This window comes from Ovis canadensis, chromosome 18 (genome assembly GCF_042477335.2).
Source record: "Ovis canadensis isolate MfBH-ARS-UI-01 breed Bighorn chromosome 18, ARS-UI_OviCan_v2, whole genome shotgun sequence".
Classification (NCBI taxonomy): domain Eukaryota; kingdom Metazoa; phylum Chordata; class Mammalia; order Artiodactyla; family Bovidae; genus Ovis; species Ovis canadensis.
The window spans coordinates 42,787,034-42,803,235 of record NC_091262.1 but is presented as its reverse complement, the minus strand read 5'-3'; the positions used below and the strand labels follow the sequence as shown (position 1 = coordinate 42,803,235).

Sequence of the window (16,202 nt, the reverse complement as noted above, 5' to 3'; positions counted from 1 at the left end):
GCGGCTAAACACACATGCACATGCTCATTGCATCACTTTTTAACAAATTAGTAACATTCTTTTTAAAGAATAAAAAATACTTTATGCGTCATAATACAATCTCTGAACAACTCAGCCTGAACTCAGGCTTATGGGGTGGGGCATATGTGACAGATAGGACAGATTCTAAGTTAAATTTAAATAGCCTCTGTTCTTTTTGCTCAGGAAAAGTATCACTTCCTTTTGCCTTTAAAACTTCTGACTCCAGGGGTGTCAGAGAGGATGAGATATCACTGTTGCACTTGCTGCTCCTCCACTGCAAAGCTGCCAGTTCTAAAGCTTGTAGAATTGAACATGGTGCAGTAGACATCTGGGTTTTGGGTCAAATATTCAAAGCGATGAACCCAAGAGAGGGATTGACAAAGTTTGATTCTCAATAAAGAGTATCCTTTGACTTCCCCAGGACTCCATGATTACTGAGGAAAGTCGCTCATGATTGTGGAGATATGGTTCTGCTGATGATGTATGGCTTGAACAACAGTAGTTAAGGCTACTATGTCCATGGGTGGGTTAGAGTTGACCTCCTGATGACCTCTGCTGTTGGTCGCCGACCATGGGAAATTAAGAATTTAAAACAGCGCAATGCTGGAAATGCTGATTGTACAAAGTTTGATGGAAGAACTTATTAAAGTATTTATTCATTTGGCTGTGTCGGGTCTTAGTTGTGGCATGCAGAGTCTTTCATTGCAGCGTGTGGGCTTCTCTACTTGCGGTGCTCAGATTCTAGAGAGCATGGGCTCTGTTGCCTCATGACATGAAGGATCTTAGTTCCCAGGCCAGGGATTGAACCCGAGTTCTCTGCGCTGGAAGGCAGATTCTTAGCCGATGGATCACCAGGGAAGTCCCTGGAACAATTTTTACTATCCATAAAATTTACAAAACTCTGATCTTTAAAAGAAAAAAAAAGTACTTTTCCCACAGTGTGTGTTTACAAATGAAATTTCTATCCCTGTTTTAAAAAGTTTCTATTTATCTGATGAATTTATCTTTTAATGGGATTCTAGGAAGTGTGAAAGAATATCATGCTCCTTCAAAGAAAAGCAGCCATAGAAATTTTTGACTGAGGTTCTTTGATTTGTTTGATATTAGGCTGTATGAGCAGTTTATTTTGGAAATTAATCTTTTATTGGTTGCATCATTTGGAAATATTTTCTCCCACTCTGTAAATTGTCTTTTCATTTTATTTATGGTTTCCTTTGCAAAAGCATTTAATTAGGTCCTATTTACCTTTATTTCCATTACTCTAGGAGACAGATCCCAAGACATCTCTGCGATTTGTCAGTGTTTTTTCTGCCTATTCTCCTCTAGGAGTTTTATAATACCCAGCCTTACATTTACGTCTTTAATCCACTTTGAGATTTTTTTGTATATGGCATTAGAGAATGTTCTAATTTCATTCTTTTACATGAAACTGTTCGCCTTCCCCAGCACCACTTCTTTCTCCATTGCACCTGTCTCCTTTGCTGTAGATCGACTGTGTGTGTTCTGTCGTGTCTGACTCTTTGTAGTCCCATGGACCATAAATGGGCTTATTTCTGGACTTCTGTGCCAGTACCATACTGTTTTAAATACTGCAGCTCTGTAGCATGGTCTGAAGTCAGGGAGCCTGATTCCTCCAGCTCCATTCTTTCCATCTATTTGTATGGTTGTCAGTTTCTTTCATGAGCATCTTAGTTTTTGGAATATGGGTCTTTTGTCTCCTCTTAGGTAGGTTTATTCCAAGGTATTTTATTCTCTTTGATGCAATGGTAAATGCAAATGTTTCCTTAATTTCTCTCATATTCCATTGGTGGTTTATGTCTCAAAATGCAACAGATTTCTGTGTGTTCATTTTGTATCCAGCAACTTTACCAAATTAATTAACAAGCTCCAGTAGTTTTGTGTCTTTAGGATTTTCTCCATACAGCATCATGTCCTCTATAAAATGGTATTTCTGTGGTGAGTGCAGACAGGAAAGGGGAGCGAGGCCAGGTCAGTGTCCTGGGGTGGTCCTTGGAATAGAGCAGGGCTCTCACAGGACACTTTTCTTCCTCTCTCCTTTTCTCAACCCCCTCTCGGTTGCTGGTAGAGGGGATAGCAGCCAGTTGGTAGGGGCAGGGGCAGCTCAGGAGCTCGTAGCCCTCTAGAATGGACGTGGCTTTTCCACAGTCCTGTGCTTTGGTCAAGTCACAAGATTGTCAACCCTTCCTGGTGGGAGCTTTCAAAGACAAAGCATGGCGAAGGAGGGGGGGAGGGGTGATGGAGGTGGGCCAGTGGGGGTGTGTGTAGGAGGTCCCTCAGGGAAATGTGCCCAAACTGATGATGGACACAGCACTAGCAATCACAGTACTGAAATCCTTCCGAGCTGAGTGAAAACCAGACACGCTCTAAGCTCACTATCAGGAGCTAAAGGGATACCACCTGCGGTTTTGAACTTCATCCCTTGAGAACACCCTTTGAAAGCAAGCTGCACACAAACTGCTTGTCAGGCCTGAATTCTACTTTCCATCAGAAGATGCAAGTGTCACTCAGGCCCCCGCAGCCTGGCCCCTGCAGGGCAGCCCTCTTGGTGCAGCCAGGGGCTGAGTACACATCTTGGTTCCTGACACGGCAGTCACCCAGGAATACGATCTGCTCACAGAACAGGAGGTATCACACTCTACCTGCAAAGAGCAAGGGAAGTGTTTCTGTAACAAGTCAGCATTCGGACCACAGGGACTGGTCCCTGGAGAAGCTGAAGGTGTAAGGTGGGTGAGGCCAGGGTGGGCAGCAAGGCTGGAGATCCTCAGTGTCCCCTCTGGGGGACAGCTCCTGGGAGCCCACAAGAGGCACAGAGCCTCAGGGCCCACAACAGACCCTGTGCTCTGACAAGACCTCCGAGGCTCACAGTGCACTGAGCTGGGGAAGCGCTGGTCCAGGATGGTCCCAATCTCTCGAATCCCACTGACTGACAGGCAGAAGTCACATTCCCTCTAACTGTCCAAATCAGCAATTTATCGTCACATGCTGGTGCAGAATATTAAACAAAAACTTCAAAGGACACACTCTTGCAAAGCCCTGGGGCCTGGCTGCCTTCAATGATGTTTGCGATCCTTCATGGAGAAAAAAACGCAGCCAATATTGCAAATTCTAACAACCAGGAGCAGCACACAGATAATCTAAGTTTTATTATGAATTTAAAAACCTAAACATTTCATGAGGACTGGGAAGCCCGCCCACAGAGCCACCCTGCTGCATTTCCAACTCCCCATATCCATACCTCATTGCACACGCCCCAGTGACGCACAACCCGCAGCACAGCGAGTGTCCTTTATTTGTACTATTGGTAGAAAACTGTGTTTTAGATTTCAAAATCTGTATTACAAAATTACAAGCAGCAGTTTTGAGCATTTCAGCAATGTTGATGAACTCTACTTTGCTGACACAAACAAGGCAGGCCCTGTGCAAGGTGGACTGTCACACGTCCTGAGGCACTGAGGCCGCCCTGCTCAGGACCCATTGGCAACAGTGTCTTCTTCCATCTCCTCTTCACCATCATCAGTGGGGCCTAGAAAACACACAAAGCCAGAAGTCACACCTAGGTTAGAGCACATGTGGGCGTCCACCCACGATGCTGCTGTTGCCTGCGAGACCCTAGACCAGGTGCAGACGCCTGACAGCGGCCTCAGCCTAGAGGAACTCAGGTCCAGGGACCACCTGTCTTTGGCAGGCCCTGGAAGGATGGTCAGCTCCTAGGGAATGGGACACAAAGCTGCTTCATGAAAGTCAACTCTATGCCTGCTGTTCTATGGTCAAGCCTGTAACTCATGTTTTATCAAGATAAAAAGCCTATACTCTATGTTTTGTTCTTGCCACGATGATGGGCAAAGAAACTAGGAGCATTCCAAAGAAAGATGGGAGAGGATACCTACTACATGCTGCAGATAGTCAGCCAGTGATTCTGTCTAAATTAGGTTTCCAGTTAGACCCAAACGTTACATTTTTAGACACAAAACTAAAGAAAGAGAGAATGTCACCGGGAACTGCTGTTCAGACACCTAGGCCCACTGAAACCTACAAGAACCACAAACAATTCCCACTTTCCTCTCCTCAAGGTGCCCCACATGTGTTCAGACGACACTGAAAAGCCCTACGTGAACCCCAAGCCCACATAACATAATCAAGGGGAGGCATGGTAACTGAGGAATTCTGCCACACTGCAGCGAAAGTGAGCCACGTGACACAGCCTCATCCCTGCCTGTCGTCAGCCCTGTGGGTCTTGGCAGCCTGTGCTGTTCTCAGGGTCACAGGTCCCTCATTTCGCAGCCTCTGGCTGGACTCAGAGCTCTCCCTGCCAGCCTGTTTCACCCGTCCCCCCTGCTGGCTCTGGACCTTGGCTCACAGTCCTTCTTCAGGCCCAGGGTGCAAGGCTCTCTCACCACAGAGTGCTCCTTCCCCTGAGAATGCCATTCTGCTCTGTCTAGGTCACAGGTTCTCAAATACTTTAGTTTTAGCACCCAAAGAACTTTTCTTCAAGTAGATTACATTTATCAATACTGTGTTGGAAACTGAAAGCATTAAAAAAACAGTAATTCCTTAAAACAATAAACCTAGTACCATGTTTATATTTTTATAAAATTCAGTATCAATATTTTCTAAAATAAAAATATATAGTGAGAAAGTTGGTGCAGTTTTCTACTTTTGCCCATCTCTGCAATGTCTGCCCAATGGTAGACAGGCCCTTGTTCTGCCTTCAACACTTTACTCGCCAAAATATGTTGTTCTGACTAAAGGGTGTGAAGAAAGCCAGGCCCACAAAGACATGCAGTGAGAAAAGGGAGGAGTATTTTAACAGCGTGTTCAGGCAGCTGTGGATTTTTTTTTGATACTATGCCAAAACTTGACAAAAGTGGTAGTTTTTTGCTTTTGTTCTTTTGGTCTCCCCACTTAGCTTGTAGGATCTTGGTTCCCTGATCAGGGATCAAACCTGGGCAATGAAAGCTGAGTCTTAATCACTGGATCACCAGGAATTCCCCAAAATGGTAGTTTCTTAAAGGTTCGATTGCAAATGCTGGCCCATTTCCTCACATCAAATGATGTGTCCTTGGGCTGATATCCAGGAATGCCAACGATCCTCACTGCTTCACAAAGGACTTCATTGGGTACACAGCAGCTCAGAATGACACCTAGAATCATTGGTCCTGTGAACCCACATACCTGGGCTGAGGCACCAGCAACTCTTCCTGCCACTGCTCTAGCACTATCGGGCACAAATGGTCACACCACGTAAAATGCAAATAATGCCTCGGTGTTTGTAAGTTTTCCTCATGGAGCCCCAGGGGCCCAAGGACCACACAGTAAGAACTGCTGCTCTAATGAATGTCTTACTCACTTTTAGCTTCAGTTCAAACATTATTTCCTCAAGGGAACTTGCCCTGAGCCACTGGTCTAGACAGAGCCCCCAGTTACCTTCATGTCAAACCTGTAACATGCACCATCCGTAGCAGTTTTCACTTTATACCCCAGTCAGTATCCATCACGCTGCCCAACAGAGAGCCGGTGTCCACAATCAGAACAGCTCACATCCCGTGCTCAGGGCCTAGGAAGCCCCTTACTTAGTCCTCCCAACAACCTTCTGAGGTCACCACTACTACTATTTGGTTAAAGATGAGCAAACAGATTTAAGATCAAGTGGGGTTAAGAAATTCATCCAAGGACAAAGCTGGTGAAGCTACGCTCTGAGCCTCAAGTCTGTCTGGCTCCAGAGCCCATGCTCCCCACTGTTAAGTGGGCCCACACGGACAGGGGTCAAAGGCATCGTGGTCACCTCCACTGTTCGCTTTCACTCCATGGCTGTGGACTAACATTTGTCTCAACTGTTACAAAAACCCCAGAGTCCTAGAACATACACTTCTTTATCAAATGATTTCTTTTCAAAGAGCATTTAAAGGCATTTTGTGCAGATTATAATGGTAAGGAGGCACTATTCGAGGATCCTTGGATCGCAGCATCTAAAGCAATTTGCGATCACCTGGAGTGTATCATTAATCTGGAAAGGAAGACAGAATGTGGTTCCTGACCTGCTCTGCGTTCCCTGCCAGGTATCTGACCGGACTGCAGCAAGCCCTTCAGCCGCTCCACTTCAGCCAAAGTTGACGCGTTTGCTATAGCGTTCTGGACACCAGGAAACAAGAGAGATGGACAGTTATTTTCATCCAGTTAACAGAAAACACTCACAGAAACTCATGCCACCTTTCTGAACTGGAATATTAAATAGTCTCTCTCGCAGGAAGAATTTTGTTGGCACAGTGAAATCAACCCCAAAACCAAATTATGAAGTTCCCAAATTGATAAAGAGCTGTAGACCCTCTTACAGGAGAGCAAATAACGAGGGCATGTGCCCTAAAATTCTAGTTAATTCGAATTATGCCACTGGATGATTTAGGAGGCAGCATTACCAAATTAGGATTTCTCATCAAGCAGGATCTTTCAGGCAGCAAGTCCTTCAAAGTAAAAATCAAGACAGCAAGCAAAGGTAACTAACTGTTCAGACAAATGCATCCTGAGAAAATGAGAAGACCAGAGTTGCCTCCACTTTGACCAGCTCATATAATTAATTCAAGTCAAAATCTGGTCAAATAATATCTTTAAGCTAGCTTTTCCTTACACAAAAATGTAGCTGGATTCTAACAACTGTGGGAAAAACCTGCGGTGTCTAACTCATTACTTGAGTTGCTACGTGACTGAACAGCTCACTCAGTCTGAGAATCCTGACTTGTGCTCACCTTGATGGCTTCCACATCCCCTGGGGACGGCCCACCTTTCTTTTTGTCAGTCGGCAAACCAGCACCTGGATTGAAACTTGGGAGGGGAGGGAAGAACAAAACTGTCAAATCCAAACTGACAGAAATTGCTTCTCTTTTACTTTCAAAAGCTTTGAAAGTAATTCAACCAGTGTAGTATCTTATCTTTGTTAACAAACTGATACAAGAAACTCTCCTTCAGAAACACCACCCAGTTCATCTTGCCACAGAGGAAGAGGGTGCAGTACTATCACGGCAGACTGAATACTGGAGCGTCCGCTCTCTTCTGCTAGAAATCTCACGTGATATAGGGGCCACTGTGGGCCACGGATCATCACTGTGCAAATTTAGGACTGTGTTAGTCACAAGTGTTTCATTTCATTTCGCAAGAGGCAAAATGCCAGACAGATAATGTTTCTGAAGGCGAAGTGGAGTGAAGTTGGATATCCAGATCTTACGTTTTGCTTCTCCTGGCAATATCCTTTGCAAGCTGTGCACCCCGTTTGCCCTTGAACATTTTCTCTGCTTCCTGACGCTCCTACAGCGACACCACACACAGAGTTAATGGAAATAGGAATACCACGTGCATTTAGATGCATTCCTCAGAAAACATGGAAGAAAACTCTCCTGGAATACTCTGGGCTGGTAAAATACGACAAAGCCCATTTCAAAATAAGAAGAGATACAGCAGTCCCCTGCTCTGTGAAGGTCCCTGGAGAGAGCAGAGTCCTCTCCCCAAAATTTCCAGGAGGGGCTCTCTGGGAAATAAGGAAGGTAAGAAAAAAAATCCCCAACAAAGGAAGAATCATCCTGACAATTACAGCTAGTGCAAAGTGAACAACATGAAGCTCCCCAAGAGCATGTATCTAGGCAGGCCGTCTGCTGTGACAAAGCCCACGGCGGCTCTGAAGTCAGGCCACCTCTGGAATGACCAGCCCCACACACATACCTTAACTCTAAGTCCCACCATAAACACTGCTATGGAAAAAAAATTGACTTAACACTCCCCGACCCCCATCCCCACATTCCTATTACAAACTAATAATAAAAGTCAGTAACAAAAGTATAAAGGAAAAGCACCCACCAATAACAACTTCCAACAGAGTAACACTTACTTTTAGTTTCACTTTCTGGAAATCCAGTACTCTGACTTGTGGAACTTTATAAATCACATAGAGTCTGTAATGCTTCTTATTGGTTACAGGGTTCCTTAGAATACTACAAGAAAAGGAACAGTTTGATGCCAGTCTTGTTCCTAGCACAGTATTCAAGAGGTCCATTTTATGGGAGAAGGCAATGGCAACCCACTCCAGTACTCTTGCCTGGAAAATCCCACGGACGGAGGAGCCTGATAGGCTGCAGTCCATGGGGTCATGACACGACTGAGCAACTTCACTTTCACTTTCATGCACTGGAGAAGGAAATGGCAACCCACTCCAGTATTCTTTCCTGGAGAATCCCAGGGACTGGGGAGCCTGGTGGGCTGCCGTCTATGGGGACGCACAGTCGGACACGACTGAAGCGACTTAGCAGCAGTAGCAGCAGCAATGAGTCCAGGAAGTAAGGAAAAGTTCACTATTCTTCACTTTTCAATGTCGTAAGAACTTAATGCTAGGGAAATTTTAATAGAGCCCAAAGGAAACATTTTCAATATTTGTTTTTTTAAAAGTACTTTTTACTATAACTTCACCATCAAGGTCAGCAATGCTGTTATTTTAAAAGACTACTGTCACCACCACAAACAGTTTCCATACCTCAGATAAGTCAGTGACTTGAGAGATGCCAGAGGGTCCAGATCACCCTGTGAAATAACAGCCACAGGTAAGAACAGAAACACCACAGCCCACCATGATCCCATGACATGTTGACACCTCTGCAGAAGGACACACCTTGTCTTTCATACATTAATTTGTCTTTCCTGCCCCAGCACCCAGCACAGCCCTAGCACATCACAGACGCCTGGTGTATTTTTACTGAATAGCTGGTTCACACATTTGAACTTCTTAATATCCCGGACACAACAGCTTCTGTCTCAACAGCAGAAGAGACGAAAAGAAAAAATATATATCATTTCCTGTAGCAACTTCAAAAGAGCTACTGAGTAATGATTGAGAAAAAAAATAAAAAGCAATGTGAAAAGTGATGTATCTCCAGGGAAAGTTATTCATACAGGGAACCTGGTGTGAGGTGGTTCTTCCTGCTGCTGCCTGGGAGAAATGCAGGCATGTCATCTTTGTCACCTTTATTCTAGGTTCCCCTAAATCTCTTCAAATACATTTTCCAAGGACAAGGAGTATAGTTATAAGGGGGGGAAATATATATATAGGAAGAACGCAAGTTAGTTTTTCAATCTTCCCAAACTGTCCTATAAAATACAGTGCAACAAGGATAGGAAAACCAAAAGGATGTGGTCAACAGCTACAGCCAAACCAGATGAAAATGTACTCTGGCAAGAACCTGAGCTTGGGACCAGTAAGGACTAACTGTTGTGAGAGCTATAAGACCTGCACGGTGACGACACCACACAGGAGGAAGCGGGGAAAGGCAAAGAGGGCAACAGGCATACAGCCTAAGAACAGCAGCCAAAGACAGGCGTGTTCCAAGCACAAGCACACCAGGTGTGTGACGAGGCCTGGAGGGCCTCCTGAAACAGGGCCACACACGGACGAGAAACTGACAGAACAGATCTAAACTGAGTGGGCCGAAAGGGGCGACGAGGAAAAGCACAAGTAACACAGGGGAGTGGAACAGAGCCACAAGCCCAGAGAGCTGCCACTCTTCGTGACGACACTGAGCGAGCAATGATGCTCGCAACTGGAGTACCATCATAAAGGAGATCTCCAGAACAGTCTGAAAAGCAACAGCTAGCGGGGAGCCTGGTGGGCTGCCGTCCATGGGGCTGCACAGAGTCGGACATGACTGAAGTGACTTAGCAGCAGCGCAGCACCACTAGAGATCTACAGAACAAAGGGAAATGGAGCAAAGCCAGACAAATGTTGCAGGACCTCACTTTTAAGTGAAATCTCAAAAAACGGAACTCATAGCAACAGAGAGTTGAAATGCGGTTACCAGAGGCTGGGAGGTGGAGGAAAAGGTGGGTGAAGCTACTGATTCAAGAGGATAAACTTTCAGTTATAAATAAATAAATTCTGGAGATTTAATATACAATGTGGTGACTATCATTAAAAATAACATAAGGTGTACCCAATACGATAAAAAAATAGAACTCAAGTGTTCTCACTGCACACACACATAGATGGTTGTTACATGAAGGGGTGGGTGTCAGGGTACAGATATCAAATTTCACATTATACACCTTAAATACTTATAATCTTCATTTGGCCATCATAGCTCAATAAAGCTGCAAAAAACAAAAGAAAGAATGGTAACCTTACACACACAGACCCACAGACAGACTGTGCACGACACAGTGATGCTCGATGTAGGGGTGGTGAGATGCTTGAGGTGCTGTTTCGTTTAGGAGGTAACGGTTATGGTTAACTTTACACTTAGATGCTAATTCCCAGTATGCTAACAAAAAAGTCAGTCAGTTAATTTCTAAACTATCAGAAGAAGTGGAATACCAAAAAGAGAGACAGCAATAAAGGAGAGGAAAAAAATCTGCAGATGGATAGGACAAGAAAAAAAAATTCTAGAAAAGAGACAAGATAAACTCAAATATACTGGTAATTACATTAAACATAAACAGATTATTCCATTTAAAGACAGACTTAAGACTGGATTTTAAAAAAGGATCCTATCAAGTCCTGTTCTCAAGACACAAATTTAAAATATAAGTGCAGAGGAAAAAAATTGAATTTTGGATGGAAAACAATGATCACGCAAATACTAACTGAAAAAAAGAAAGCTTGTTTTGTTACACTGCAGTGGATAAAACAGACACCAAGGTAAAAGTGCACTAATAAAATATAAATGATAAAAGGTTCATTTCATCAGTAAGATACATAAAATCTGGATATATCAAATGAAGTAACCTGAAAATATATACAAGTAAAATTGACAGAACTCCAGGGAAATCTACTACCACACAATTTTAATATGCCTCTTTCAGTACTGACAGGACACCCTTCATCTGTGCAAACAGCTTTAAGCACAACTACAACACACAGAATGTACTGCCTCAATACGCCACACATTCTGCACGGGCACACATTTGGGGTTAAATACCTCACAGGGTTTAGAAAGGACATGGCCTCAGATTGGGGGCTTTCTGACTTTTGGAGCCAAGCACTCCTTTGGGAATCTGAAGGACAATCAGGGACCTCGTTCCTCAGGAAAGGAATAGTCAGGGAGCAAGGAAGGGAGGGGTCAAGGGCATAACAACCTAAAAATCAAGTCACACCATAAGAATGTCAACATCCAATATTTAAGTGAAAAATTTAGGTTACAAACAATATACAGCCTAAACTCAACAGTGTTAAAAATTATACATACAGAATAGAAATTTAAAAAGCAAAAGCGGATCAAAATAGTCATATCCAAACAGAGAAAATGAAACTTGCCCCTTATCTTAAAAGAACACCAGTCTCAAATGATTGTTGATCTAAATGTAGAGTAAAACAATAATTTCTTGAATAAAACTCCCCAACAAAATTTAATGTATGTCACATATGTAACTGTCTAGTAGTGACATTAAAACAGAAGGAACTAGTTTTAATAATATATTGTTTTACCTATTTTCCAAAATATTACCATTTTAATGTCAATATAAAAAATTATTGATAGTGTAAAATATTTTTCTTTTGCACTAAGTCTCTGGAATCTGTAGTGTTTTCTACTTCTAGTAGATCTTAAAGTAACCACTTGTGGCTGGTGGCTAGCATCTTGGACACAGAAATTCTAGAAAAAAGGATAGTGAGTCTCTTTAGAAGCTGAACAGAACTCAAAGCGCCAAGGACAACAGACCGGTGACACAGATTATGCTGGAATTAGGAACTGCTCCATCAAGCCCCCAGGAGAGTCCAAAGGTGAGTGAGCAAGAGTAGAAGATATGTGTAACACACAACCAAAAAAACCCCATGTCCTAATAATGAAGAAAAAGAAAAAAGGTGAAGAGATAATCTTCTGGACTCTCCAAGTTTTCTATTAAAGGCAGGCAGTGCCTTTAACTCCTCCTTGTAAATACACTTTCCCCATTTGACTTACCAGTTCCACAAGACTGTTATTGGTGAGAATGAGTTCTGTCAGACAGGGCAGAGCCTGATCAAGCCCCTCACCTATACGGCTAAAAGGAAAAGACAAAATCTTAATAAAAGTGAAAATGCAGTAAGCTAAAAACTTGACCTAAGCACTTGCCCAGAGGACTTCAAAGTGGGAAGAACCTTGGAGATCTTCCTTCCAACACTATCTGACAGAAGAAAAATGAGGCACAAAGAAGAGGCCTGTCTGAGATCACAAAAGCGGGATGATTTGAGAACCCACGACTCCAGAACGCTGCCGTGGCCTCTTCCCACCACCATACTAGCCCCAAGACAGGGAGAAAGTGTTGTGGACATAAACAACCTGATTTATCTCAGGTCTTGTCAGCAGGAAGCACAGAAATACATGTGTATCTGCAGTCACAGCTCAGAAGCACAGGATACACAATAACCAAACCACAGTCAACAGTTTAACTCAGGAGAAATGTGCCTATTTTAAAAAAGCAGCTCACTACCCAGAACTTCTTGAAGACCCTATCAACACATCTTCAATAACTTTTTTCCAACAAAATTTACAGAGATGATGTGTGTGTGAGCGTGTGCTCAGTCGCGTCCGACTCTTTGGGACCTTAAGGACTATAGCCTGCCAGCCTCCTCTGTCCATGTGATTTCCCAGCAAGAATACTGGAGTGGGTTGCCATTTCCTCCTCCAGGGGATCATCCCAACTCAGGGATTGAACCCATGTCTCCTGCACTGCAGGCAGATTCTTTACCACTGAGCCATCTGGAAAGCCCAAAGACATGATAAAAGTGGGTAAAAAAAAAAATCTTAATTTCTATAAACAATATTCTACAAGTCAGCTGCAGTTAAAGAAAAACAAATACCAGAGGATTTGGGGTAAAATGAGATGTTCAGTTAAAACTATAATTGTTGCATTTTATGTATCTCTTTAATATGACCCCTCTGATAATTATAATTATTTTAGAAATGAGCTAAAATGTGTACAAAGCACCAGACTTTTAATTTAAATTAATTTAAATTAGAAACTTACTATGAATATATAAATATACCAGGTTTCTGAATAAATGCAAATAAGACTTGACCAATGACAAATTAAACTCTGAATCTGTATGGGGAAATTGCTCATTTACCATTTGAGAAATAGGCAGGTAAAAAAAATAGAAATCTAGTTTAACTGGCATATACACTGCAGTTTCTTCAGGGAACTCTGTAGCATCTGCTCTAGGGTAGGAAGCTACTTTCCATTACCACATGCTTACCATATTCTATTGTTGTTCACTAATAATGTTTTCAGTCTTCTCAACAAAGGAAAACCATCCAGTTTCCTGATTTCATTGTCGGAAAAATCAATGGCATCAAATTGGTCTAAGGTGGCACCGAGATTTTCAATGACAGGAATTTTATACCCTGTAAAAAGGAGAAAAACCCAGACAAGTATTAATATAAATAAAAGGCGCTTTAAAACATTAGTAGCATTTCATGGTAACTTGACTCACAACTTAACGTTCCTTCCCAAAGTGTTTATGTGGCACCTATGCAACCACCAGACCCTGCCAAAGTACTGGTACACAACACAAGGAAGAACACAGACAAATCTCAGCTGCCGGGAAGCTTCCGGTCCAGTTGTGGATGTGAGCAAGGTGATGGTGATGAGGGCCATAGGATGACAGTACTCATCAGCAGGAACCAGCGGCTAACCATTTCAAGATTACTTATAAGTACGTCACACTGCTCTAAGCAAGGCCTCGCAGCTAGAGAAACGGTCTAACAGGACTTCACATCGTGAGCGGCTTTCAGCGTCCAAGCACTGTCCACACGGGGTAGACAACAGCTGTCTGCACCCCATAGGCCAGATTCCTAGAACTCTCTGGGATATCGTCTTAGTATTAAAACACCTCCCCCTTACTTCACCTCCCCCAGCTCAAACCTAGAGCTGAAAGTCAGTGGTTGATACACAACGGTAAGTCACCCTGCGGACAGCTCACTCAAACACCTCGATGCGTCCAACACGGGCATAAAGACTGTGCCAGCTACTCGAAGAAAAAGTTAATGGAGCCAAGGAGCCGTAAGGGCTACAACAAAGGAAGCGCTGCACTCAAGCGAGAATCCTCAACGGTGGGCGCACTTCGGACTCGGAGAGAAGGCAGACAGTGAAGGCTGCCTGTTTACTCTCGAGTTCAACCCTTCTCTGAGAAACTCGATTTCAACAAAAACCAAATTCCTGAGCTTTCAGCGGACAAGAAAGCCAGCAGAAGGCAGAGCCTGCAGCCGGCGTTTCTCCCCGGGAGCGGATCTCAGGCCAAGACCGATGGCCGTACCCTCAGGGAAGCCGCCTCCTAAGGACTCGCACTGTTTGGGGGCTTCCGCACCGCTTCCGCCGGCAGGCGGCAGCGCCGGCTTCGCGCCCACAGTCCGGTAGAGGGAAAAAGACAGCAGAAGCCAAAGCGAGGAAACGCAGGGGAAGGATAGCTTCCGGCCCGTACACCGCTCCCTCACTCCGCACCCCGTCCACCCCCTCAAGACGTCATGTTAGTTCCGCACGAAGGCCGCAAAGCACCCGTACGTTTATCCCCTGCCCCTCAGCGGCTCAGACCGCCCGGCGGCCCGGAAGACGCCCGCTGTGCGACCGGAGCATTGAAGTGGCCCCGGTGTGCAGGGAGGAGCCGGGCTGAGCGTGCCTCGGTAGGGCCCAGGGAGGGCCTTCCGCCGCCGACGGCGGGATCCAGTCCGGCACCGGGCGCTGGACGCACGCTGCCGGCCACGCCTCGGCGGTCCTAGCGCACGCGGCTGGGCTGGGCCAGGCCACCAGGCCGGCGGGGAGGCCGGACCACCTGCCACCACCCGACTCACCCCGCAGGTCCAGCTCTCGGTCCCGCACCGCGTTGGTGTACTGGGCCGCCTGCTCGATCAGCTCCGCCGTCAGCTTCACCATCCTGCAGCCTCCCGCCCGCCGCTCCTCCCGCTTGTCCCACCGCACCGACGTCCCGGCGTTCCCCGCGCGCGCCGCCAGGCAGCACCAATCGCCGTTCGCGTGCGCGCGCAGCGGGGCATCCAGGCTGTATCAATCGAGGAGCCACGCCCCCGGGCTCGGGCTCCGCCTCCCAGGCTCCAGCTCGGGCTCGGGCTCTGCCCCCGATGTCTCGCGCGCTTTGCTGCACCTCTGATTGTGTTTCCGTACCTTTCACGTATCCGCAGCGTTGTATCCGCAAGCTAACAAAGTATGAAAACCCCCGAGGGTAACTTCCTTGCGCATCAATGCACCGTGAGGTGAAAGGGAGGCTGTGACTGTCCTCGTGGGATCCAATGATGGGTCCCGGATTTTGGCCCCCTGTGCAGACTGGAGCTGGGTCACCTCTCAAGGTCCAGTTTGCTGTTAGGCTTGTGCTCGCTGGACAGTTTGGAGGAGGAAATGGCAACCACTCCAGTATTCCTGCCTGGAGAATCCCACGGACAGAGGAAACTGGCAGTCTACAGTCCATAGGGTCTCAGAGTCGGACACTACTGAGCAACTAAACCACCACCGCTGCCACTGGAGAGTTAAGATGTTCTTGCTGAAGCCTGACACGCAGGAAAGTGCGCAGATCAGAGGTCTGCAACAGCGAGAGCACACCTGAAGAAACACTATTCGGAAACTACCTCCCACACCCACCTTCCAAACCCGCCCCCAAAGGCAGCAGCGAATCCCACACCACAGATTCGTTTTGCTTGCTTTTCATAGAGACGCGTGCAGTCCGCTTCTGGGCCTGGTTTCTTCGGCGTTGTGTCCTGCCTGGAATCCATCCAGGTTGGAGGCATCAGTGCTTTGTTTACTTGCTACTGTGTGCAATTCCATTGCACCTCTCATACCATAACATACCCATTTTGCTTCTCACCTTACCCTCTGGTTGCGCCGGTTGCTCCAGTTCCGGCGATTCTCCGAAACGCTGTTGTGAATCTTCCTCTGCATGAACTTGATGCAGTTGCGCCTGTATTCCCCAGGAGTGGAGCTAACGGGACACGGGGTGCGGCATCATCAATAAATGATGCCTGACCATTACTGCCAAGAAGCTGAAATCATTTCCACACTCTCGTGGTGTATAATGGTTTCCATCACTTCCAATGTCAGCTTCACTGGCCCTGTCAGTCTTTATAATTTTAGCGATTCCGGTGGGCCTCTGGTGGTATTGCACTAATGCTTTGCTTTCAATTCAGTTCAGTCGCTCAGTCGTGCCTGACTCTCTG

The 16,202-nt window shown here is 45.5% G+C and overlaps 1 protein-coding gene across 1 annotated transcript; it reads right to left on the bottom strand.

Annotated features, from left to right (window-relative positions):
* Positions 1 to 3,170: 3,170 nt before the first annotated feature.
* Positions 3,171 to 15,927, bottom strand: SNRPA1 (small nuclear ribonucleoprotein polypeptide A'). The gene is made up of 9 exons (XM_069560119.1): positions 14,832 to 15,927; positions 13,241 to 13,388; positions 11,967 to 12,045; positions 8,555 to 8,601; positions 7,916 to 8,018; positions 7,259 to 7,338; positions 6,783 to 6,858; positions 6,078 to 6,171; positions 3,171 to 3,565 (listed from the first exon to the last, which is right to left on the bottom strand). Exons 1-9 carry the CDS (start codon positions 14,911 to 14,913, stop codon positions 3,507 to 3,509), a joined length of 768 nt encoding a protein of 255 aa, XP_069416220.1. The 5' UTR covers positions 14,914 to 15,927; the 3' UTR covers positions 3,171 to 3,506.
* Positions 15,928 to 16,202: the final 275 nt, after the last annotated feature.

Bases quoted from the DNA above. Each gene is read 5' to 3' on its own strand.
- SNRPA1 (XM_069560119.1), bottom strand. From the start codon at position 14,913: ATGGTGAAGCTGACGGCGGAGCTGATCGAGCAGGCGGCCCAGTACACC. The intron at 8,602-11,966 runs GTAAGTCAAATG...GTTATTTCACAG, and splicing joins ATAACAGTCTTGTGGAACTG to GGTGATCTGGACCCTCTGGC. The intron at 6,859-7,258 runs GTAAGATCTGGA...TCCCCTCCCAAG, and splicing joins ATTGCCAGGAGAAGCAAAAC to TTTCAATCCAGGTGCTGGTT.